Raw genomic sequence first — 26,049 nt, 5'->3', positions numbered from 1 at the left:
ACAAGCAGGCCTCCTGATGGTGATGCTGGAGCCACTAATTTCCCTAATTGTTTGCAGTTGTCTGGGAGGCGAGTTCTAGGAGGCCCGGGCCTGATCCCGCTGACTGGCACGGCCTAGTTAAAGGAGAGAGGGAGGGAGGGAGGGAAGGAGGGAGGAGTAAAGGAAGTAGAAAGGCAAGAAGAGGGGAGAGAGGAGAGGAAAAGAATGAAGGCGTGAGCAGAGCAGGTAAAAGGAAAAAAAAGGTAAGAAATAAGAGTGGAGGCGTGATTAGGACTTCCTCGGTTGATTTACTCACCGGCCTTCAAACTCACCCATTAGTGACCAAAATGGCTGACCTGCAGTGACCTGGTGAGCACTTAGAACCCTTTACTTAATTAAAAGTACACTAGTATTATTAGCAAAAGTTACTCAAAGTATGAAAAGTGAAAGTACTTTGTGAGTAACCCTGTGAGTGATTTACTGTTGTCGCTTGTTGAGGTGTAACTAGTTTAACTACTTTAATTTCAGTAAGGTAGTTTAGTGTTGAGATATCCAGACTAGGGGTCAGGCCCCATCTAGAGAGGTGCATGATAAATCTGGTGATAAATTAACAAATTACATTTTTTTTAAGATTAGCTTTTTTGGGGGAAATGACAATGCATTGTATTTTATAAAATAGTCAAATTTTTCTGAATGTCTTTATGTGAAAACAAAACATCTAAGAAGACTGCTGGCAGTATAGTGCAATGTTTCAGAAATGTCATAAAGCATAAAGTAGTAAAAAAAGAGTAAAATACCACAATATGGTAACTTCAACTTTTGAGTTGATGTACTTGGTAACTTCACACCGCTGCTGACGAGGTGATGGCAGGAGTACTGTACGCTGGCATAAACCGAGGCCAGGATAAATTTGGGGAATAATAAAAAACACATCAGTCCTCTATTTCTCTTTGTCAGTCCTCGTTTACTTCACCCCTTCACCTTCAGGTCATATCCAGTGTCACATGTGGCCGAGTTCCAGCAGTCACCGATCACAACACGTCACTCCAGCCCATGATATCATCCGGCCTTCCTCAGTCTTTTCCAGATCTCCTGCGGGGGCAGCCCACTCAAACAAGCCTGCTTTGTGACACAATGACTCACTCAGATACAGTGTGCTGCTAAAAAGAAAGTCAAATATGGAGGAGGGGGGGGGAGGCTTTTGGAAGCCGGAATGCCCTTTTTGGTCTTATTTCTGGGTTTGTAATCATTCCAGTGATCCCAGTAAAATTAGATAAAGGTTAACATTGTAAAACATGCAAACATCTGTCTATTGTATGTGTGTATGTGTGTGTGTGTGTGTCCTGCTCCAGATGAGAGTGGATGAAAGACTTCTGAGTGGAATTGTGAATGTTATCCACACTGGCATCAACAGACAGGCATCGCTACCTAGCAGACGAGGGTGCAGTCATATCGCCGCCCGTCATCACCCAATCACTGGTATCGTCTGTGTGTGTGTGTGTGTGTGTGTGTGTGGCGGGGGGGGTTATGTGTGTACGCGGCCCCAATGAAGGCTAATTTAGCGTGACGGTGGCGATGGCTGGTATTGTTGCTGAGCAGGTGAGCTAATACGCCTTTCTTACACAGAGGTGAGACCTGAGCGAGAACACGTACACGAAACCAAACCTCTGCAGCTTCCGCTGTTGACACGGAGGGAAAAAGACAGTTTCACTCTGGTATCATAATGTGACTGAAGTGAGAAAAAGACAGAGAAACTGATTTATTGAATGGATTTTGGATGCCAGTGTTGGCCTGTCTGTCGGTTGGTCCACCCACTTATGTCCAGACTGACATATCTTAACATCCGTCGGATGGATTGCGCAGACATTCATGTTCCCAAGAGGATATATTCTAAGGACTTTGGTGGTTCTCTGACTTTTCCTCTAGAGCCACCGGCAGGTCAAAGTGTTCACTTACTCAGTGAAATATCTGATGATTCATCGTATTGACTTTGTTGATCCCCTGAGAACTATTAGATGGGTTGCCTTGTCTTTGGTACATGTTTCCCCTCAAAATTAATTTTAATTACTTTGTTGATCCTCTAACTTTTCATCTAGCAGATCAAATCAGTCAAATCACATGACCTGACCAAACACATGCAAAACTGAAAACCTTCCCATCAGCCACAGCTATACTTTATGTTTTGTGCTGATTAGCAAATGCTAGCATGCTAACAGCAGACTCCTATACTGTGTTTCAAATCGCATACTTTTTCTTTTTACTTTTAGTAGGTACTGCAACCGCCCTTAATATATAAAGGAAGTACTGTTGCATGCAGTCTGCATACAACTGGGACACACGACTTCGTCATAGATCTGCTTGATCTTTGACCCTCTTCCTGATGTATCCGATGTTCGTGATATCTGTCAATGAGCTGTTATCTGTCCGTGCTCTCTCGACGGCTCAGTTGATGTGAGGAATCATCCGCTGCTCTGAGGGTTTTGGGTCAGAAAAGCACGCTGACGTGTATGCTGCAAGATACGCCCGGATGCAGCAGGACATCCTGGTGTTTTCTCCATACTGCATGCAACATGCGCGCCCGTAGCCTTGTTAAATCAGGACAAGCTTGGTCTCTCCAATGTTTTATTTTTAACTTCTCTTTGCATGTATCAGAGGAAGTGTGTTGTGTTTGTTTGTGTGTGTGTGTGTGTGTGTGTGTGTGTGTGTGTGTGTGTGTGTTGCTCTGTCAGCTGTTTAACTATTTTAACGGAAGGAGCCCATTATGTGACAGCTTGTGGTGATGAATATTGAATACACTGTGTGCCCAATGTTAATGTCTGCAAGTCTGTGTGTGTGTGTGTGTGTTGCTTCTGCAAAACGTGATAAGATCTGATGATTATATCTTAAGGAGGAAAATGCATGCGATGTACTGCAGAAGCTGCATTCTCATCTTCATTTTAGTTTATTAACACATGCATACACATATTTAACTCGCGCACATTCACACACACACACACACACACACACACACACACAGCTACATTAGCGCACACCCTGCACTCCTTACTTATTTTCACAGTGGTAAATATTTGAATGACTCTTGTTTATCTTAGTTCTGAATGAACAGCGGGTAAACCAGAGGTGGAGGGTCACTGACGTTCTGCCAATCTACAGAATGATGGTTTGGATGTATTAAGATAAACAGACAGAGGGAATAAGTGACAGATGTCCATTCAACCAGGACACGCTGCTCAATAGGCTACTGATGCAGTTAATGCCTAATTGAGAATTCACCACCAACGGTCGCAGATGATGAAACGAGTAGTTACTGACTGACATGTGCATCGCTGCCCGTCAAGCTCCGGACGCTCAATGTAAAGACATGATATTATGAGGACAGGTACGAGATGGAGTTTAAACAATCTGGAACATCAAGACCCCTAAAAGTAAAGTCTGATGAGTGTGAATGTGACTCAGGAGCCTGAGAGGGCGCTTAAAATCTGAAGACATTTTGACGTGTCACAGTAAGAAAAGCTCCGGTGTGAATAGTCAAGTTAGTGATGGCTGAATTCCATTTAGCTGCTTCAGTTTCAGGGTTCTGGTTTTGTCTGTGCTGGTTCATTGTCACACTGACACGGCTCACTGGAACACTTTAATAGAACGGAGACGCTGTTAATGTTTGTTACACTTGTGTTTTTCCGAGCCAACACGTCTGTTGGAGACACACGCTGACAAACATGACACAAAGTCAACAGGAAGTCTAATACAGTACAGCGACAAATGTGGTGTTTTATCAAATGTATTGAAGTTATATTAATGTAAGTTCATTGTTTTCCTTATTCATGTAGGTTTATTCTGATGATCCCCTTTCTTGTGTAATGTGTTTATTGGTTTGCGGTGCAGAATGAAGGTGGTGCAGAATGAAGCAGGCAAACAAAATAATCTAAACACAAGTAATAAAACTCTTTTGGCCACCTATAGGCAGCAGGAACCTCACACTTTTTAGGTTAATATAATAAACTTGTGAGCAAATATTTGCTCATTCACACATCCAACAGTTACAAAGAAACATTAGAATTCATTTGTGGTCGTGTTTCCAGCCACTTGATTAATCTAAGTGGCTCTCCACCGACCCCTGAGGGAAATATCTGTCTCTTTATCTGCTAAATGCTCCACTATGTTCACCAGCTAGTCGCTACCTGTGTGTCTGCTGTTTGGTGCTGAGCTGGTTGTGTAAAGTGGCTTCTTCAGAGCTTTCTGATCTGGACTGAGGTTTGTTCATTTTACAACAGCCTCTGCTCGCCAGCTCTGCTTTGCTATTCTCATCGCTGCCTCATTCCAGCAGTTGTTCCAGCGTCTCTGTCAGGAAGCATCAGTGCAGGGCAAGGTGCACGCTGACGCCCAGGGACGGCCTCGGGCTGCTCCGTCCTACACACACCTGCCTCTGCTCAGCCGGTTGCGTCGGACCTCCACCGCACCCACCATCACAGCCCGAGGGGGGCCGAGAGGAACCGAAGGCTGATCCTATGGCCCCTGATGTTCCTCTGTCTGAACCGAACAATCAGATGTGTTCACTGCTGCGTGACGCCACCCACGAGTGACGCAGCCACGCCAAGACCAATCCGCAACAAGATGCATTATTTCATCGGAATTGTACCAGCGGTGCAACCTTTTAATGGTGCATTTTCTTTGACTTGAAGTGAACCGTCTTCATTAGTGTGGACCGTGTCGCTCAGAGATCCGTTCGCCGAAGCCTTATCGGTAGCTGATGCGTCTCTTTCAGGGTCTTTCATATGAAAATGTTTAGTCGCCACAATGAACCACTTTGATTTAATAAACGCATGCATGTAGTTCAGCTGCCTCCATTATACAGCCAAATGTGAGATATGATTTACTTAGATTAGGTTTATTTACGTTCGTAAAGAACCAACAGCCACAAACAAACTCAGTGACTTCCTCCCCAGGTGACTCCTTAATCTAATATTATCTTCATCATGGCTTGGATGCTGCTGTGCTAGAACAATCCTCTGTGTGTGTGTGTGTGTGTGTGTGTGTGTGTGTGTGTGTGTGTGTGTGTGTGTGTGTGTGTGTGTGTGTGTGTGTGTGTGTGTGTGTGTGTGTGTGTATCCAAGACTGGTTTTAAAGTGTTTGAGTAAATCCTTTGATGGATGAAATCATTACATTTGCCCTCATGTATATTTCATGTCCCGGTCCAGATTAGTTATTCCAGGGTTTAGAGAAATGCTGAGTGCGATTTATTTTTAATCACAGCAGCTGTTTGCCTTCTCGTATTGAAGATCTCGCCTGACAAAGACCCAGATTGGATGAGACAAATCTGACCCTGTGCAACCCATGCCATTTTTAATTCACACAGCATGCAACATCTCCTGCAGATGAAACGGCCATGTTTCGTTTTTTTTCTGCAGCCTGTGCTTCATACCGAATGAATTCACTCTCTCAAACACACGTGTCCAATCAAACAAAGGCAACTGCGGTTTTCCCAGTCACTCCGTCTCCCAAAGCAACATCTGAAAGTATTCTGATCAACTTGAAATGTCACAAACCATGTTCGCAGTGGAGCCGATGAAAGGCTTTGTCCTGACAAGCAGTTGTTAATCTTGCTGTAACATTTGGCTAATTGAATGTCTTCTGTTGTTTACTGTTTGTTTCCATGTTGCCCCTCGAGTGACTACCTCCGCTGCCTTCTGTTTCTTCGGTGCATTAGCATTGACGTACGTCGCCGCCATGCCACGAGCCAAACAGCTGCCCCCGCCGCTCCGCCGCTCCATGGTAAAAACTCACATGGGACATCGCTCCTTAAAAACTCACGGCTCTCCCCTTTATTCTGCGCACATCTGCACCTCTTTCCTGCCAACACTTATTCCAGCTAACAGGTCATTATTGGGGTCATGTGTGGCAAACTCTTGACAAAACGTTTCATGGGGTAAATGCGCGGAAGTCAGAGAATTAACACCATGAAAACCCTGTGGTTTGTGGTCATAGAATGTGAATACTTGCCTTGTTCACGCTTGAATATCCGGTAATTTGTACGCTCTTGACCCATACACACTCTCTGAGAGTGTATTCACACAGCGGGAGGCCACAGGTGTGTGATCCCTCTCCTCAGAGAGCATCCCCTCTGATGCTGCATTGTGGGTAATAATAGTTAACAGCAACAGCTGTGCCCCCTCTCCCCCCCCTTCACCTCTAATGTTCTCTAATCATCCATCTATCAGGCCTAATACCCTGCAGTGGTGCCCTCACAGCTGGCTGAGGGGCCATGGGTATCGAGACACCTGTCAATCTCTCTCTCTCACACAAACACACAAACACACAAACAGAGGCGCCGGCCAAAAATTACAGTTTAATTTCATTCTCAGAGAGGAAACGTACTTTTCCAATGTCCCACTTTCACATGCTTCATATCAAGTTGATGTCAGTTGAGATGATCCTCCCGTCAAAGGCTGGCACATGTTTACGTTCAAGTGACAAAGACCTCTAGTGGCTGTAGGAATTAGGGCTGCTGTCCGTTTACTTATTTTTATTTTTGTATTCATTTTTGTATTTTATTTTGTATTTTGTATTTTTTTTTTTTAATTACTTTTAAAAATGTATTTGTATTATTATTCATTTTTTGAGTACATGTGTAAGATGTATACATGTAGGAATATATATGTATTGGTATGCTGTGCGGGTATGTGTGTGTATGTAGGTGGCTATGTAAAGATAGATGAATATATATATATGTGTATATCTGTGTATATGTGCATGTAAAGGTGCATATATGATTAGACAGGTACTCACTAATAGCCAAACTATTAGTACTGTTATTATCTGCTTTATCATGCGCCTTTAGAATTGTGCTTCAGCACGAAGTTCCAAAACCATATAAATACTAAAATGTGAATTTTTTGATAGTGACACAGATGTGGATAGAAACTGTTGTCTGATTCAAATCAGAAAAGTGATTTATATCAGACTTCTGTCTGCCATGGCATTTCTTCTTTCTCACCACTGCCCAGCTGTACCCCTCCTCCTCCCCCCCCTCCTCCTCCCCCTCCTCCTCCTCCTCCATTACACCCCAACACACATGCCGCTCCGCAGCTTTTGTGGTAACCACCTCTGGTTTTCATTCAGCACCACCCGTCCCCTTCTCCTTCCACCTCATCCCTAAATCTCCTAATTCAACTCATTATTCGCTCAATTGCTGGGCTTTAACCCCTCCCGCCTCGGGTCCTATAGAGCTGGTAGTCATTAGCAGAAAGGATTTGTGATGGAGTGGAGCGCGAGGGTAACAGGCCCGAAACTCTCTCTCTCCCTCTCTCTCAAACACACACACACACACACACACACACACACACACTCACACATACGTGGTGCCATAAAGCGCCTGAAGAGCCTGCGGGGTGTCGCTGCAGTTAAACACACATCAGCCTCCCAGTGTTAAACGGCGGGTCCGTCAGAAGTTTGGATGGGAGTCAGGTCTGCTTGGTTAGACGCGGCGAGACCACCCAGAGGTCTGCGGTTGTCAGAGATGCTTGCAGCAGTCTGTGCGCGCTCGGCTGATGCGAGCTGAGCATCCATCTGGGTGATGATGGCTTCTGGGAAGTCTCTGGGGACCGCTAATTTGACCGTCCTTTGAAAAGATTTATTATTTTGTAAGGCAAATGAAGCTTGTCGCAGTCTGCCGATGTAAAACAAACGCCTGTAAGCTCTACAATTTCATTTAGATCACAACGCAGCAGACAGTGAACCCATCTTAACTGACTTTTTGGGGACCAATCTGGATGAGGTTAATCCACAGTGAATGTTACAGGACCTGGTGCAACAAGTCCACCACATCAAGCGACAAAGTCTAGAATGACACATGTGAGCATTATCTGGTGTGACGCTCCTTAATGGAGGAAAAAACGGTTTCTGTTCTGATACTGGTGTGGTTTATAGTTTCTATTATCAATGTCTGTATATGAACAATGGAACAAATGACATCAATAGTTCTATGAAAAAGGGGGTCACCTGTAGTGATGATACTACAGTGACTCTGCAATAATATACAATACGATACTTTAACATTTCTGTTAGAAAAATTCACCTGAGACCGATGGAAAATCATTAAACAATTGGCCATTTATTCTTGCAAGAAGGAGACAGAGTTGATTCACATACAGTAAACAATAGTGTCACATGCTATCTACGTCACGACAGCATAACACACCCAAATTGCCTTCATTCAGCATATTCTAAGTATCGGGACACTTTAACAATTCGTTCTAGTACAAAGGTCACTTTTATCATCGGACGACGCCATGAAGTATTGACGCCGTCTACAACTTTATTTGCCATTACAAGCAGTGCTGAGTGTTCTTTCGGATAGACTAAACAGCTGTGGCGCTTAATGTCAGAGGAAGTTCACACAACAAGGACACATAAGGACCCCAAGCTTTTTAAGCACACCTTATAATTAGTCATTTAGATTTTCCCCAACATAACCCACCTGTTTATACTATTGTATAACTTCTAATAAAATCAAAATGAATAAACGAATCAACGTCCGACCGCCTTCTATACAATTTGAATAAATGTCCAAGCATAAAGAAAACATAAACAAGACATCAATGTGTATTTTTGAATGTAATGTAAAACTGTTTAAAGCATAAACAAAACATAAAAAAACAATCAAATTGAATGTATCAAGAACACACATATTTTAATGTTTAAGAGTAACATTGAATAAAAAGAATGTTCTTGGTACTGCTACTTTAACTTAAGATACGAGTGCTTCTTCCACCGCTGCTGTGATCAGTGAGGAGCTCAGTGATAATGGAGATTGTAGTCGGTTCCTTTGGAAACTCATACATAAAGATGTGTCCGTACTGAACACCTCCACTCTGATATTGCCGTTGTCGCTCTCGCGAACACATTTATAGATGTAATATTAATTTGAGCTCCCCCCCATGAGAGTCCAGAGAAGACGAAGCAGCGACGGACCCACAAATATTATTATCACCGGAACAAATGTCATCACCGCGAGGAAATAACTTCCTAATCAGAACAATCACTTCTGTTTTGCTGCAAAAAGATTTATGCGGGCGAGAGAAACATTTCCATTCAGATGAAATTATTGTCCGTTTAAAAAGCCTTATTTTTGCATAAAATGTGTCGGTGGCTTTTTAAACTGATGAGTTTGGACCATTAGAAGGAAAATGTGCGTCTCGGCGTTTATCAGTTTGACGTATATTTTATTTTATTTCCTGGAGCATCCTGGAGGCCGCCTTAGTAACACAATTTTCAGTCGGGCTTTGCTTGCAGAGGAATTGGCAGGTTTGAATAGAATTTCCATTCAGAGTGAGTTGTTGGCCACTTATTAGCTTTATCTTGCATAATATTCCTCTTTACTCAGTTTGAGGCATGATTGGTTTGAGAACTCAGACAGTTGCTAGTTGGCTCAGGCATTGCCTCGTCAGTTTTCTATTTCATTTCCAGCTATGCATAGCACCCGTTTTTGATAATAGTGCTTTTAAAATGTATTATTTCACTACGTAAACACAGGAGGCTGCATTGTCATCCACAATTTCCAGTAAATTCCACCCAAGACAGCCTCTCGGGCAGTATTTTCTTTCCATCCCTGTTTTTTCTTTTCTTTGATTGCATACATGTACAAATGAAGCAATATTTGGTTCCTGTGGCCACGCAGTTCAGTCGGCCCCAGCCTGCCTCCCCCCTCCTCCCCTCCCTCCCTCCCTCCCTCAAGCCAAGCCCTATTGAAGTTTATACACAATGCACAACATTGTTCAAAAAGACAAGGCGCTCTGAAATAGTCTGGAAGCCTTTGAACATCGTGAAAGGAGTCATTCCGAGGTTGGACGCCTAAACATAAACTCTCGGAGAGGAGTGACTCACGCTGAAGAGACAAAATAGACGACAGGTTTCTATTCGCCGGGTAATGAAAATATCATCTGCAGCAATGAAATGAACAGCCGCTCCATTTCAGGCAGCGCCAGCGAAAATTCTTTTCATTTCTCTTTAACTCTCATCGTAGCTTCTTCAGCTCAGCTTCCGGCCTTGTTAGCCTCCAGAAGCATGCAGCAGGGAGACGGGCAGACAGACTATTTCTGGTGTGTAGGGGGGGAGGAGGGCAGTACGAAGAGACATCAGTGTGTCTCAGCAGGTATAATTATCCCACCGTGGTGGAGTCACAGCGTGAGCTGATTGTCTTCAGTCAGAGGAGACAAACTAAGTGGAAAACGGCTCTTCAGGAAAAGACCTAGACCCTCCAGCTCATCACCAACACTTAGGCTCTATTGTTTACTGAAGGAGTCCGACACACACACACACACACACACACACACACACACACACACAATGCTTGACCCAACCCCTATTGGCAGGTTAAACACCAAGATTGTTCTGCCCTGCCTCACCTCATCAGAGTTGAAACTATTTAGAGAGACAATTGCCTTTTGAAGCTGATTGTCCTGCCTGTCAGATGAGCTACTTTATTTGACTTGTTTACTCCAGTTGATTTTAGGGATGTCACATGGTTCCTGATTGACTCCGTCTGCAGCCAAAGATACTGTAACATGTGTGGTCTTAGGGCTGAGGTAATGGGGGGGGGGGGGGGGACATAGACTGTATATAAGAAGTGGACGTTGTCTTTGTGACGTCACCCATTGGTTTGTGGACGCTTTGAAGCCTCGAGTTCAGTGATTTCGCCGTCGCCGTGTTGTTTTTTTGCAACCGACGAACGGTACTGAGTGACCATAATTTACTAAATGAACATCATGCTGTATTGAAGAAGACTGGAAACTAGAGACTGAGACCATAAACTCATGTTTACAATGTTTACTGAGGTAATAAATCAAGAGAGAAGAAGAGTCATTTTCTCATAGACTTCTATACAACCGGAGGAGTCGCCCCCTGATGGACATTAGAGAGAATGCAGGTTTTAAGACACTTCCGCATCGACTTCAATCGGCAGAATCGGAGGTTACCGCCTGGATACAGATGATGCATTGAATCTGATAAAAGCTTTTTCGGTATTTATAATACTCAGACAGGATTATAATATGTTACAATCTGTTCAACTCTGGAAAGTTGTCACATCGGCAACTAATCTGTCGTCACTGCGTTCACGAGGTAAACAGCAGAAATACGTTTTTTCACGCAGGGCTCAAGTCGGACCAAACCGGTTTTCTCAACATGAGTAACAGACGGTCATAACAATATACTGATTTAAAAGTGTAATCCCAGCGTGTCTCTGAGCTAAAAGTGGTGTTCTTGCGAAATGAATAAACTTGCTGAATGGTGTGGAGTGAGCAACAAGAAGGGATAATCCGCTATATCAGTCATGGTCATGTTTTTACAATTAAAAAGTTATTATTTACCCAGAATACACAGCGAGGAACAGTCAAAGTCCATCTTAATGGGAACCACGCCGTGGAGCAAATACAACATATTAAACTGGAGTTAAGACGCTTCTTTGTTCAGTTAGTCCAATGCTTTTTAGTTAAATTAGCCTTCATACTCCGGGGCTATCTCTAAGCTAATGTGTTGCATTAATCGATGACTAAAAGACGGCGGAAACAAAAGCCACTAAGAGACAGAGTTGTGACAGGACTTTAAACTCCACTCATCATAGACTTTGCCCTGTAAACTGAAATTGTTGTTTATTTTTGTAGGTGTGCTGCTTGAAACCGTTGCTTTTTGTTTTACTTTAAAGAATACGTCCCGTGATATTTTATATTTTTGTTCTCGACCAAAACTAAGGAAACGATTCCACTAACTAGTATTGTTTGTATATCCTGATGAGCCTTTATTCATCCCTCCATGCTATAGAGCGCCATTGCTGTCCAGAAACGTATAGTCACATAAGTGAGCCACGATGTTGCGTGACATGTTCATTCATTGCAACGATGAACACACACACACACACACACACACACACACACACACACACACACACACACACTGTAGTTTATTTTAAAATGGATCCCACACGGTCCTGATGATGCAAATACTCTATGACGCATCAAATCTGCAGCTGAAAATAGTCCCCACCAAAATGCAGATTTCCTCCCGTTTGAGTACCTTTGCTAAATACTACAGTGTTCATCTGTTATATATATATTTGAGACATATTTTCAAAAATGTACGTCAGAAAGTATTGATGGAGACAAACTAAGGCACTAAGGCATCGCTGGTTTTGGCCTTTTCACGGGATTTGTTGATAACAAAAATATAGAATATCACCAGCCTTGATATTGTTTGTTCATATTGTTTTTGGGAACCTTCTATTGGATAGTTGATATAGAAGATGCAGAAGAGAGAGAGGGTATGACATGCAATGTCAAAGGTCAACTTCTGCGCTGAAACCTTTCAGCTAGCGAGATGCTCCAAATTGATATAAGTCACTGTTTTTTACATCAGAACTAAGGCCTTTACGCACCAGGGGCGTTTTTGTTTTCGATTAATTTGCATGTTAATATATTTTTACAGAACCGTTGTTTTTCATCACACAGAACGTGAATATTCTGAGGCAAAAAAAGCTACGTAACTGTTTCCCGCAATGCAACCGTTTTTTCTGACGCCGCGAATAAAAGCGTGAAAGTTCGAAAACCAATCACGTTGTGCGGAACAGCCATATTCTAAACTTAACACTATAGAGTACATCAACACGGAGGTTCTGTAATAACCAAGACGCAAACTTTGATACTTCATTCAACCGCGACAAAGGCAGCTAAGACCAGATCCACTCCTTCCTTCTTTTACCTTTCACAATAAAAGCCTTAGACGAAATAGCCCTTTTTGCAATGAACTTCGACATCTATCCGAAACCTTTATACATACATATATAAATGCGCCACTTTACGTTGCACTTTCATATATTGTTGTTTGTTCCCATTTGAATTAGTCACTTCGACTCTTAATTGATAGGCGTGGCCCAGTTACAATGTGTGTGTGTGTCTTTGTGCATGAGCGCAATAATATTATTGAAATAAAAACAAGACGACTTTTTGAATTCACAAATTTTAATTCACTTCAACGCTGTATGAACTAATATTTCATTGGAACTGCATTTGTGTCCGACCCTGATTCCTGTCATACAGAAAAAGCACAATATCATCATCTGGAGTGATTGGAGTCGACGTCATCATTAAAAGGCAGAGTGTAGCAGCCGATCAGGATAGTCTAACAACGGGGAATCCATTCTCCGATATTTCTTTTTTTTATCAACATACTGTATACTTGTACACAACTGACACCAAGCTAAAAAAAAAAAAAAAATAACTGTTTTAATTCTTTTAAATACTCCTGTGATTGAATTTGCCTGGCACAATGAAATGAACTGATCTCACCGAGTTGTCCAAAGGAAAGATTATTTTTTTTTCTGATACTCCAAACTGGCTCAAACATTTAAAAGTCACTCCGCTAAAAATAAAAGTATATTAATAACAATTCGTCCCGTGTCGGGTATTTACAGACATCAAAAGTGAAGAACAGAGTCAAACCTGCCACATTTCTTTAATGGCTCAAAAAAGTAGATTGTCATCAACTGCGGCGAAATAGCAGAGTTTTGCTTTCTTAATTTCTCTCATTTACTATTTTTGGGAAACAGAGCTATAAAAATGGCATAATACAACATGACAGGACTTTTTTTTTTTTTTTTTTTTTACCAAATAACACTCAGTAACTGCTTCTTTTATATTTTCTTTCACTCTCCGCTCCTTCTCTTCCTCTTCTTTTAGGGCAGAGCGCTCTTAATGTCTCTTGTTTCCCAAACCACCGCCCAGTTCTGAGAACCGATATTTAAACCCCGTGGAAATAAAAACTAAAAATAGCACGCGATGACAGCAATTCTAACCATAATAACAACAATAATAACAATAATGATAATAATAATCATGGATAAAGATAGCAATAAATAGGGTTGGTGAAGTTTAAGTGCGGGTAGGTGTGGTGAAACACAAGACTGTGGGCACCAATTAGAGAGAGGAAAAGGGGGGAGAGGGTGAGATGGAGAGAGGAGAGGGAGAGTGGAAGAGGGGTGGACTACCGCACATAAAGTGACTGATTGTTTGGTGGCTGAATCTCCGTTCTGTCCTTCCTTTTTTTGACGTTTTTTCTCGCCACACATACGCCAGGAAGGGCTCGGCGTCGCGGGCGCACAGGCCAACGAGTGTCCCTCCACGCCACATCCTCTTGATGTCCTCCGGCCAAACTGTCCACTGTCAATTTTAAAAACCTCACGCTGTTTTAGTCTGCCACAAGAGGAGAGACGGAGGGAGGGAGGGAGGGAGGGAGGCAAGAGAACATCACATCCACAAAATATCAGTGTCTTTGTGAACAGTAAATGCTAGATTGGACTGGTAGTGATTCTGGAGTGTGACGGTGAGGCGAAGGGCAGCTTGTCGCAGCGGTGGTCATTCTTTCTTTTTTTCTCGCGCGATGAAACGAAGCTCGTGGAACGAACGGCGACTGTGCCGTCCGTCCGCGTTCTCAGGCAGGCAACAGCATTAACAACATTAGTGTGCGTCCTGAGGATTTATAGGATTGTAGAAGTCTCCAAAGGCCCCCCCCCCCCCCCCCCTGGGATCCAGTCTATAAATGTCACTCAGCGGGGCAAATTCAACCCCGGCATGAAAGGGAGTACGTCTAACGTGACTGTGCTCAAGACTTAAAGAGAGGAAGAGCAGGAACCATTTCTGGCGCCGAAGCCGGTGAAATCCCGCCTCCTTGGAGTGTCTCTTCCGGCGATTGGCTGATCGGGAGAAAGTCCGGTTGTCCACACGTGGAGATCTGGTCTTGTGTTTTCTTAAATTGGAGGCATGAGCAGCAATAGATTACCTGTTAATGAGAGTTTTTGCGAGTGAATTGTTGAAATGTCTTTTTTGGGGAGAAACATTCTTTCACTGGTGCAGAATCGTCCTTTTCACTGAGGTAATTTCACTCCACACCAGGTGTTCACAGATGTCTGTCACTTTAGAGAGTCTGTCTGGTCCTTTCGGCGATGTACAGTATTTGATGGTTTGACCAGTGTATTTTCTTGTTTTCTCTCCCTCTCTTCTTTCTCCCGTTCCTCTCCTCCCCGTGTGTCAGTCTCTACCTCTGGTAGTCGGCCTGCTCTCTGGGACTGGATGAGGAGCTTCCGGGCCCCAGAGGGCCACCGGGCCGGCCGTGCCCCTTGTCATTGTCTTCCTCCTGAGCCATGTTGGTCCCTGAGGACGAGTGGCTTGAGTTGGAGCCGCAGGAGGCCGGAGGCTGGTTCGCCCCCACCGCGCTCACGCCGTTCCCCTCCGCGGACTGGTAGATCTCCTCGGCTCCGTCCTCGCTGGACTCCGGGTCCTCCGAGCCCGAGAGCAGCTCCTCTTCTCTGTACTCGCTGACGTCCACGCCTCCGCTGGCGGCGGCCCCCTCGCCCAGCTCCTTGAGGCGGCCGTGGTGCTTGACGTGGTAGCGCTGGTTCTGGAAGAACTTGATGATGGTGTGCTTGGGCAGGTCGAGCTGCGCCGACAAGGTTTGGATGGCCTCCTGGTCCGGGTACAGGCCGACATCCTGGATGAAGCTCTGCAGGATGCCCAAGGCCTCCAGGGAAATCTAGAATACACAGAAAGAGAAAGTGTTGAAATGACATAATAATCCTCTTATGGGTCCTGATGACGAGAGCGAGTAGAACCACATATCGTACCTTAGTGCGTGATCGTGGCTTCTTGTTGCTCCCAGCGCCGCCGCCGCCGCCGCCGCCGCCGGTGCCAGGTGGACCGCCGCCGGCCCCCGTTCCCACATTCTGTGACCCCTCCTCGTTCACCGGGTTGGACGACGACTGCTCCTCGCGCATCGGAGACAGCCGGTGCTCCTTCATCGGGGGCGGGGGTGGCCTGTGGTGTGCCTGACGAGAAAGACAAAAGAGCTGATTGATTAAAGGGGCACAGTGACCCCTGATCAAGACTGCAGCAGGAATTCATTTAGAAGCAACACGACGAAAACCATGATATTCAACTTATTTGACCTAAATCCTGTACGATGCATTTGTGTGTCTGTAGCCGACAGTAACCTTGTATGATGCAACACATCCCACCAGTAACCTGCCCCCCCCACCTCCAGCACACAGTAGCCAGGGCTGCACACGGTGAGAAGAAGTGTTTCACAGCTCACAGAGCGTCGCGGTCTATTAACCAGCTCCACCGCTGGCATTCAAACTGTCCAGTTATACCTTTGACCTAATGTGTGGAAGAGTAGAGCCAGTACAACGCCAGCCACCTGTCCAGAAAGTCTCTCATTTACAAACTTGTGACACCCAATCATCACTATTTAACCAGCCCACCCAACACCTCACAGGGACACAGAGCGGAGGGGACGTCTTGATTAGTGCTCAGATTATGTCTGTAAAATCTGCTGCGGTTCTGACACAAGAGACGGAAAATGCAAAATGTTTGGAGGGAAAGTTTCCCAAATCAATGAAACTATTTATGTATTAAATCAACAACAGCACATCGAATCAGTGATTTGCTCGATGTGTTTAGCTTTGGGACTGTTGTCACTTCATAACTCAGGGATGTATATTAGAGGATCATCTGCATAGTTATAAGAAACTACTTTGTGCTGCTGAACAGAAAAGGCTCACGAATAGATCCTTGAGGAACTCCACGAGGCATTTGTGTTTGTTTAGACACAACGATAGAAACTGGATAATAATCATATAATGTTATCATCATCTATGACCAAATAATACATTATAGAATATGTTCTATGTTCTGGCCTTACATTGTAATTTGTTTATTCTGCTAGTAAAGCATTACAGATGTGCTAATTTGCCTTTTATGAATTTATAACATTACTGCACATCAAATTGAGATTTATAGATGTAGTCTTAGAGAAAGAATGTTCATAAAACATTCAAATAGTCTTTGTCCTTCACAGTAGCTTGTTTTTAGGTGTATATTTTAGACCTAACTGGATAAAAAAAGGTATATTTTGTTGTTCACACTGGAAAAGGATGAACTTCAGACGATTGCATCTGGGGTTTCCTCAACAAGACATTGAGGGTAGGTGTAGAAATGTGTTAGTTACTCTGAAAGGTGGAGCTCTCGCTGTCAGACGGGGACGGGGACGGGGACGGGTCCTCCGGCTGCCACGACCAGTGTGAAGGCTTTGTTTTGACAGGACGAAGTGTTGGGAGGGAAAGTGGGGACCTTTGGTTGTTTGTCAGAAGGTAGTGGCTGTTGTGAGAGCGTTGCGGTTCGTGTCCCGCCCACTCGCTTTAAGAGCAGGGAGGGGCCTCCCCACTGGAATGCCCAGCTATAAATCTGTGGCGCATTAAAATTAAAGGACCCACATAAAGATAATAGTCATTCGCTTTTCTCTCCCTCCTCTTCAATAATAACAGGGTATTACTTAAATAATACTGCAGGGCAGGCCAGACCATGAAATTGCTGCGATTTCATTCGTTCAGGGAGGGAGGGGGTGGATGGGGGGGGGTGGATGACCAATTTACAGGAATTCAGTATGTTTTTCCCTTTTTTTTGTCATTTCTTCTCTCTCCCTCCCCCCAAAAACCTCTGTTTCTTTCACACAAAGTGACGTTTTTCAGATATTGACAAAAGACTGTGAGAATGCAACAACAACGAGAGCGAGAGACACGAGAAAATAAAAAAAGACATGTACTCTTTGCCCTAATGAGGACCACACAGCCACAAGCATCCCCCATACAAACTCACTGAGACACTTAATAACTAAATTGAGGGTAAATCACGGAGGGGATTGCGGAAAAAAACCTACCGTCTCCCCACCTCCGCCCACAGACCTTCATCGTTTCTGTGCTTATTTGGGCCGACAGCAGGGACTCTTGGATCAATCGCCACACACACACACACACACATACACAGGCATGCATGCAACAATGGGGAGTCTGGTCTCCCTCATGCACTAATGATGATGCTAGCGAGCAGAGCCAAACACACCAGGCTGGTCGGCTCCTTCAGGGTTCGTCTCTTTTGTCTCCATCTTCCTAGAAAATGGTCATCCTCTGTCTTCTGTGCTCACACTCTTCTTATACCTTTTGAGTTTCTACCTCCCTTTAGTGTCTTTTTTCCGTCTCTTCTTCTGTGCTTTCTCCCCCCTCTGCCTCCCTTCTCCCTCTCCCCTCAGGTCTAATGCATCAGGACACTAATGAAGTGGACTTCAGCCAAGCCAACATGACTCCACATCCAAATCAGCCCTGAACTGGTGGATGCCAGGAGCTCCCACCTCCTCCACCTCCCCTCCAACTCCCTCTCACTGCTGTCCCTCCCATTGCAACTCCCAACTTTCTACACCTTCAGTCCCACCTCCTGTGCCTGTGCTCTTCAACCTCGACCGTCTGTAAGAAACAATATCTGTTGTGTGCTGATTTACAGACTTCAAAACAGGCATTAGTTAAAGTGAGACTTATTATTTTCAATTCATATAAAAATGGAGAAAATCCATAGTTCAGTGTATTTGGGCGCATTAATGTGCAATAAACTATTGCTACATATAATGGACCCTGGTGCATAAATAGCTAATCATTTTTACTGGAAGCCCTTTTTGAGCACTTTTTGAGTGTTGCAAGATGACTTGAGGCTAATCAGTGTCTCCTTACTGTGTAACTTTGTGGAGCACAGAATACAGGTGGAAGTCATTAAACTGATCTGCTCCTTTCTGTAAATATGATTTAAAAAAAACCTGAAAAACAGTGAGTCTTAGTCAAAAGTCATGGAGGGTAGACTTACACCCCCCGGGGACAGTTACTGAGAAATGTAACTGACCCAACCGCCTCCTCCAGACTAAATCATTTAAAAAAAAGTTTGTTAGTCACTGCCATCCAAAATGACCCATATGACCATCTTCTGAGCCCCCATTGAGGTCAGGGAAAGGTTGCAGTCGTAGTGCAAGGACAGCATTGACTGCTCATAACATAAGAACAAAGGTGCAAACACCATAACCCACGAGCAAACCCAGAGCACCTCCTTTTTTTAATAATACTTAAAGTAAAACACAAGAATATACTTACATTTTATGCAAGTTTATGCTTTTTACTCCACTACATTTATTTGTTAGTTACTCTTCTGTTAAAGACTTAACATAATAACCACATTAAATGATCCAATATATTAAATGGTAATAATTAGCTCCACATAAACCAACTAGGATGAATACATCAGTAATAAAAATAATACAATATATAAACAGCATAATGACTACTTTCAATACTTAAGTATATTTAGCTGATAATACGTTTACACAAGTAAGATTCTTAGCGTAGGACCGTTAGTAGTGGTAGTACTTTTAATCTCACTTCAGATTGAATTTATGCTCATTCAAGTCACATAAAATTACTTTTTTTTGCAGAAATAATCAGTACGAACGTCAATAGAAGCTTGCAGTATGTTTGTCCCTGTTCACCTCTCTCCGTCCCTCCCTCCCTCCCTCGCTCTTTACTCCCCCCATCTCTGACCGTTACACTTTGGGAGAGACGACATGTCACTTCAGAGCAACACAATACAGCCCCGCTCTCCCAAAACCACAAGCACTGGAGCTCCACAGCCAGACCAGCTCCTCTCATGGCATGATTCAATATTCCTGAAAAACTTATTTTCCTTCTCTCCGTCTCTTTTTCTCTCTCTCTCTCTCTCTCTCTCTCTCTCTCTCTCTCCTGGCAGCGCTGTGAGTGCACTGCAGTAAAATGAAAAAAGTTTTCTTTTTAAACGTAAATCAAGGCGAATTACGGCTCAGAACTATAAAAGAATTATAGAACATGAAATATTCATCTTCTCCTTAATGAGCTCTGGTCCTCCAGGGCCTCTAACTCACTCTCTCTCTGTGTTGTGGTGGGGGGAGTGGGGGGGGGGGCAGTGTATGACCACCAGAGACACCATTAACACAGAGATAAATATATAATGAAGGAAAAAAATCACTTTTCTGTTAGTTTTGTGCATGACTTCACCTTTCCTGTTAATCTGTGTTTTTCTTATTTTCTCTTTCTCCCTCGGTCTCTTTCTTTTATTCTTGTCTCTGTCTGTCTCTCTCTCTGTCTGTCTCTCTCTCCCTCCGTGTGTCTGTCTCTTTTTCTCACTCTTGTATTAGAATAAGTTTGTGGTTGTGATCCATGAGGACTGGATCCAGGCTAAGGGAGTAGATGAGTCACGGCACATTTCCTTTTTTGTAAAATAATGTTTCTTCGATGAGAAACTGTATACACAAAATGTTATTGAGGCGAGCTGGAGTGCAGCTAAGAATGTGTGTGTGTGTGTGTGTGTGTGTGTGTGTGTGTGTGTGTGTGTGTATATGCATGCTTTTTTTTTTTTTTATTCAAACTGTGTGTGGTATTCATTCCACTTATCTGCAATTAAACAATTAAGTTAATTGTGGTTTGCCAAAAAAGCTCAAACTCCACCCTGCAACAGTGAATGAGAGGCCACCGGGGGGAACTGAAGACTGGAGGGGGAGAGAGAGAGAGAAAGGGGGAGAGAGAGAGAGACAGAAAAGAGAGAGAGAGAGAGAGAGGGGAGAGGGAGACAGGCGGCTACTTCCTCTCGAAGTGAATTAATGAATACTAACAAATATTTGTTTTATAAATGTAAAATAAATATATTGTTATGGAAACAGAGATGATGAACTCCATGCTTTATGACCTACAATCCATTTTCCTATTGATAATTAATGATTCTATTGAACCATCTGATATTCCAGTGTAGAACCTGTCTGATCCGGTTCATAATGTTATTACGGCCCCCCTGTTTGTTTATAACAGAAGAACATGAAGTTCCGTCGTGTTTTCATTCTCTTTTAGTTAATCAGCGGGGCTTTGCTCTGTTTTGGATCACATTGCTAATGACGTAAACCTTCAAAGTCTGGCAATATTCTAAATGTTTCTGATTATTAACAAATCCAAACTAAAACCAACAGTGTGCTGCTCTGACTGTGTGTGTGGCACTCTGGTCCGAACTCACTGGTTCCTCCTGAAGGCCTCTCAGGGTTAGCAAATTTCATTAAAAAAAAATTGTTGTCCAAAGCGACATATGTGTTTTCCACAGTACACATATTATATGTACGTTGGCAGCAATTTGGGGTTCTCTGAGAACGTAATACCTGATGACGTCATCAGGGTTTTCTTGGCTTGGGGTTTTTAACAGAAAGTCTACATTACAAAATCATTATTAGTTTTAATGTCGTATTATAAGCCGCCATACTGTCCCACCTTCTTCAGAGCTTGTCGTACATAAGGGACTGCTGTAAAAGTCAGAGATCTCAGGCCGCCTCTTCTCTCGTCTCTTTATGGAAGTGCGACGCTAAATGACTCACACTTGCTGATCACCTAAAAACAGAGGTGAGATTTTACTCGGTGTCGACGGGAGCAATTTGTTGCTGCTTTGGCAATAAGCACCTTTTCTTTGTGATGTCAGTAAAGCACCTTTGGATTGAAGTGAGACACAAAGAGAGGAGGAGGAGGAGGAGGAGGAGGAGGAGGAGGAAGGGTGCAGTGGTTGTTACGTCTTGTTCTAGTCCACCACTCCTGGGGTCTCAGCCTCGGTGAGCGGTCATATACACACACACACACACACACACACACACATAAACAACCACTTGACTTGCAGCAGAAATCAATTTAGCAAAAACAATAAAGAAATTATTTATAAGGGCAGACTCTGCCAAATTAGCTGTGGGACGCACTTAACTGCTGAAGCCGTATGAATAGAGAGCTGTGGAGCGAGCACCAGGACCGTGTCAGTCATGGAGAAATGTGATGGTGCTGAGGTTACTGACATGCAAACACACACATACACACACACACACACACACATGCAGCACCTGCAGACTTAATAGACACGCAGTCAGAGATCTCCCAAGATGCACAGACGGCTCACGCTACTGTACATCCAGTCCGGGCCAAACACACAGAACCGCACAGTTACGTCTCAGCGCCGCATTCATCTTTCATGTGATCGTCTGTGGTCGGTCGCTTCAGTTTTTTTTTTGGGAGACCCTCTTATTGTCCATGACACGGCTCGCGTTACCAACTATCTAGTGTGACATGCTGTGTATGTGCAATGTGTGGCAGATGGGACACATGTGTGGTCTGTGGTGGCAGGCTGGCTGGAGCCGGAGGTTTGGTGGTGGTGGTGGTGGTGGGGTGAGACAGAGGGGAGGTGGAGGTGGGGGGTCTGAAGACAGCAGCACACCTCATTTCCATTAATAAATCACCAGTGTTTCACCACAGTTCATCTCCCAGAGTCTCTCGAGGTGGGGGGGGGGGTAGGGGGTTACAACATGGGCGATATGAGGGTATACTATATTTATAGTCGTTGCTGAGAGTGTGAGAGGAGCAGAGGAATGTGTTAATGGTGCCACCGCCGCTTCCTCCCAGTCTTCCCGTCAGCCTTTAATACAGAGCGCTGAATGGAAAGAGAGAAAAGGATTTGCTTGGCGGTGGGGTTCGGAGGTGGGCGGAGCCCCGCGAAACGGCACCATAGCGTTGGTGTTGCGATGCTAAATGGGAAGCATTCGCCTGTTTCTGATTAATGGCATATGGTATGTGCTATATGTGGGATATAATAGCTGTGCATTGGGGAGGAACTCTGCAATCTGCAGCTGGAGCCTGAAGACAGTGAGCTCAAGATCACGTTTGTTTTATCCAAAATGCATCGTAACAGAAATAGTATACAGGTATAGTACTGTTATGTGCTGGGAGCCTCAACAATGACACAGCAGATATGAGGTTTGACGAAACGATCTCTGCTCGAGGTCAATGTCGTTGCATTTCATGTGTATCATCATATGCATCCATCAGAAGATAGAGTTTGCCATTTGTTATGAAATGTCGTAAAAATGTAATAAAATGTCATAGTGCAGTCATAGTACTATGACTGTCATAGTACAGTGCAGTATGTCGTAAAACTTTTATTAAAAATGTCATAAAAAGTCATGGTATAGTTCGCCATAAACAGTCGTAGTAAAGGTGGCAACATCCGAGGTGCCTGCTGAAGTCTAACTGCAAAAAAGATTTTATTTTAATTTGACCAACATTAAATTGGGGCACAGTGGATAAAACCTTCAACCACCCAATATACAATCAATAAAACATGTATGATTGTGAGAAAAATATGTTTTTTTTGTCATATTTCTGTGTTGTCTGCTACTTAAAATCAATAACAGATAAGGTATTATCTATACAGCCTGAGAGTAATAAAGACAGACAGACAGATAGACAGGGTTCAGTGTGTGTGTGTGTGTGTGTGTGTGTGTGAGGGTCACAGTAACGACAGAAGACAACACGTCACTGTGTCTCCTGCATCGATCTCTGCCTCCCTCCTCACAAACTAATGGGGCATTTCCTCCAGTGCCACACCACCCAGCAATACTGTTTACTCTTAGTTCCACTGGGGCACGCACACACACGCACACACACACGCACACACACACGCACACGCACACACACACACACACACACACACACGTGAACACACAATGAGATCAAACGGTACATCATCTAATGAATATAATGAGGATTGTTTTAGCCGTTGCAATCATGGGCAGTGGTGGAAAGTACATTTAATCAAGTACTGAACTTTAGTACTAATTTTGAGGTACTTTACCAGAGTTTTTTTATGTTCTGCTACTTCATACTTCTACTCCTACAGTTCAGAGGGAAATATTGTACTTTTTACTGCTCTAGCAATTAAGTGATGAATATGGATGCATCATGAGGACATCTCCTTTTTGTAATTTGAGTATATTTTGATGCTAATACTAGTTTTTAGTCTGTACATGTAGTGTATATGCTTATGTTTGTTGGTGGTGGAGAATGGTCTTACTATAAAGGCTACAAACAAGAGATGGTTAGCTTAGCTTAGCACGAAGACTGGAAACAGAGGGAAACTGCTAGCCTCAAGGAGACTCAAGGAAATGCTCCCAGCCGAGAAAATAACTTCGGGTTTTGTACAGATTTTTGGTTTCAGAATGGAGAATGTGCTTTTGCACACCGACCCAAAATGAAAACAAGGTCCAAGGAGATCTGGTAAAAATAAGTTTTCAGTATACTTGTACATGGTGGTGAAGTAAGAAAGGGTGTTTACAGTCAATTTCAACAGATGTAAATATTGTGAGATGAGGTGACGTGCAGGAAATCTGTTTTCAATGCGTGTACCGGAGGTGCATTTTGATGCCAGGTGTTACAAACATCTGGACACGGAGATATGAGGTGCACGTGGACACCGGCTGTAAACATGTGTGGTTCTTACCTGTGCGTCCTGGGGCAGGTGGAGGACGGTGTGCATCCTCTCTGAGTGATGGTGTCTGGACTCCTCCTCGTACGCCAGGTCTCTGTCGTTCTGCGGCAGCGCCAGAAACCTCCGGATGGTGCACAGGTTCTCCCACAGGGTGCGGTTCTCCGGGCTGGGGTTCTCCTTCCACCGGAGCAGCTCGCACAGCCAGCCCTGGAGAAAGAAGGTTCGGGGTTAAACAGAGGTTTTGAAGCCTCAAGTTCGACATTTTGACCGTCGACATCTTGGTTTTGTTTTTTTGCATCTATCGTTTCCCGTCTTTATGCTAAGCTAACATGCTGCTGGCTGTAGCTTTATTTTTAGGAATAGTATCAATCTTCTTGTCTAACTCTATGTGTACTTGTCAGACTAGTCCGATTTTGAGACAGAAGGGGGTTCTGTTGCCCCTGAAGAAATATCACAGTGGACCATCCTTGTATTTCCTGTTCTATGAACCATTTTATTGGCGTTCTCCAGCTGTGGAGCCCAAGAATCAACGCCTCTCACCTACTAGCATTGACACCGGGTGAAGAAGGAGGAGGATGAAGACCACGAGAGAAAGGAGAAGTTAAAATATAAAGTTATACAGGAAGGAACAGACAAATTGCGAGCATGTAGAGGGATCAAATTTAGCAAAAGAGTTGGAAGACGTTAGAAATGTGCAGAGTGTGCGAGGTAAGTGTAGGAGGGGAAGATGGGGGGGGGGGGGGGGGGGGAGAGATGGAGAAGATTCAATTATATCTGCTAGACTGGTTCGGTTTGTGACACCAGCTGTTGTGTTCAACCAGCCACCTCGGGCAGCATGCACCGCTAATAGCCTGATCATCTCTCTCTTCCTCCCTCTCTGTCCTTGTGGCCAGCTGCAGCAGATGGGTGCACTGAGCCGTGACCCTCAGCCACCCCCAGACCCGCCAACCTGGGGGACCTCGCCGACTGCACACAAACCAGCCTGCATGTACTGTATACATGATGCATACGCCTCTACACATTACCTTTCTCACGCTTACACCTGGACCCTATCCATAAATTAAGGTGTTTGGCTCTCTTTATATATAAATATATTTAAGATGTTTAAGCGTTTTTTTGTATTTCCACATCTTTTTTCTCTAATTGAGTCCTTGTTTCCCGTCACACCCAACCTCTCCTTTGGCCTGAAGAGAGTAAACAACATTCAGGTTTAGAGAGCGTGTGGGATTGGCATGTGCTTCAGGAAATATTAAGTGTTTGAATGTCTGCAAGCAGCAGAGGAGAGAAGCTGCATGGTGCCTTTGCTAATATATTGAAGGTTTCTAGGGGCCCACAGATGCAGATGTTATAGAGAAGTTAAGACTTAAAACCAGAGAACTACACTTTACTTGTATTTGTATTGTGTTTATGAAATTCGTTTTTGTTTTATTATATTATTAACTTGTACCGTTGCATCTTAATTACTAATTAATTAATCAAGTTTTTCTGGTAAATTTATAAAACATGAAAATAGAATCATAAATTAGCCAATGAATCACTGAATCAATGCTCTCTGCTATGGAGCGGACTGTAAATGGATATTATGGAGCTAACAAAATAAAAAAAATGATTTGCTCGCGGGGAAATGAGAAATTTAAAAAAGTCCTCGAATAAACAAATCAACAACAAGAACATGAAGTACAGTTTCTAGAGAAATTAAGAAAAAACGTATTCATTAAAATAGCTCCAGCACTGCAGTACATCATGTTATCAGAGCTCTGAGAAAACAAACAAACTGTTCATCACGAGCCGAGTGACGGCTGATTCAGCCGATGACTGACTGTGTACAACGTGGCAGCGCTCCAGCTTT

The 26,049-nt window shown here is 43.7% G+C and overlaps 1 protein-coding gene across 1 annotated transcript in view; it reads right to left on the bottom strand.

The window, feature by feature from the left end:
- Window positions 1–14,478: 14,478 nt before the first annotated feature.
- The window catches only part of satb2 (SATB homeobox 2), a 43,598-nt gene continuing 32,027 nt past the window's right edge, over window positions 14,479–26,049 (bottom strand). The window contains exons 12-14 of the mRNA XM_079170944.1: window positions 24,213–24,407; window positions 15,644–15,844; window positions 14,479–15,552 (exon numbers count right to left, since the gene is read on the bottom strand). Coding sequence (XP_079027070.1) covers window positions 15,058–15,552; window positions 15,644–15,844; window positions 24,213–24,407 — 891 coding nt within the window. The 3' untranslated portion in view covers window positions 14,479–15,057. The remainder of the gene's footprint in view (window positions 15,553–15,643; window positions 15,845–24,212; window positions 24,408–26,049) is intronic.

This window comes from Pholis gunnellus (assembly GCF_910591455.1).
Source record: "Pholis gunnellus genome assembly, chromosome: 12".
Taxonomy (NCBI): domain Eukaryota; kingdom Metazoa; phylum Chordata; class Actinopteri; order Perciformes; family Pholidae; genus Pholis; species Pholis gunnellus.
This window is presented reverse-complemented; position numbering and strand designations above follow the sequence as displayed.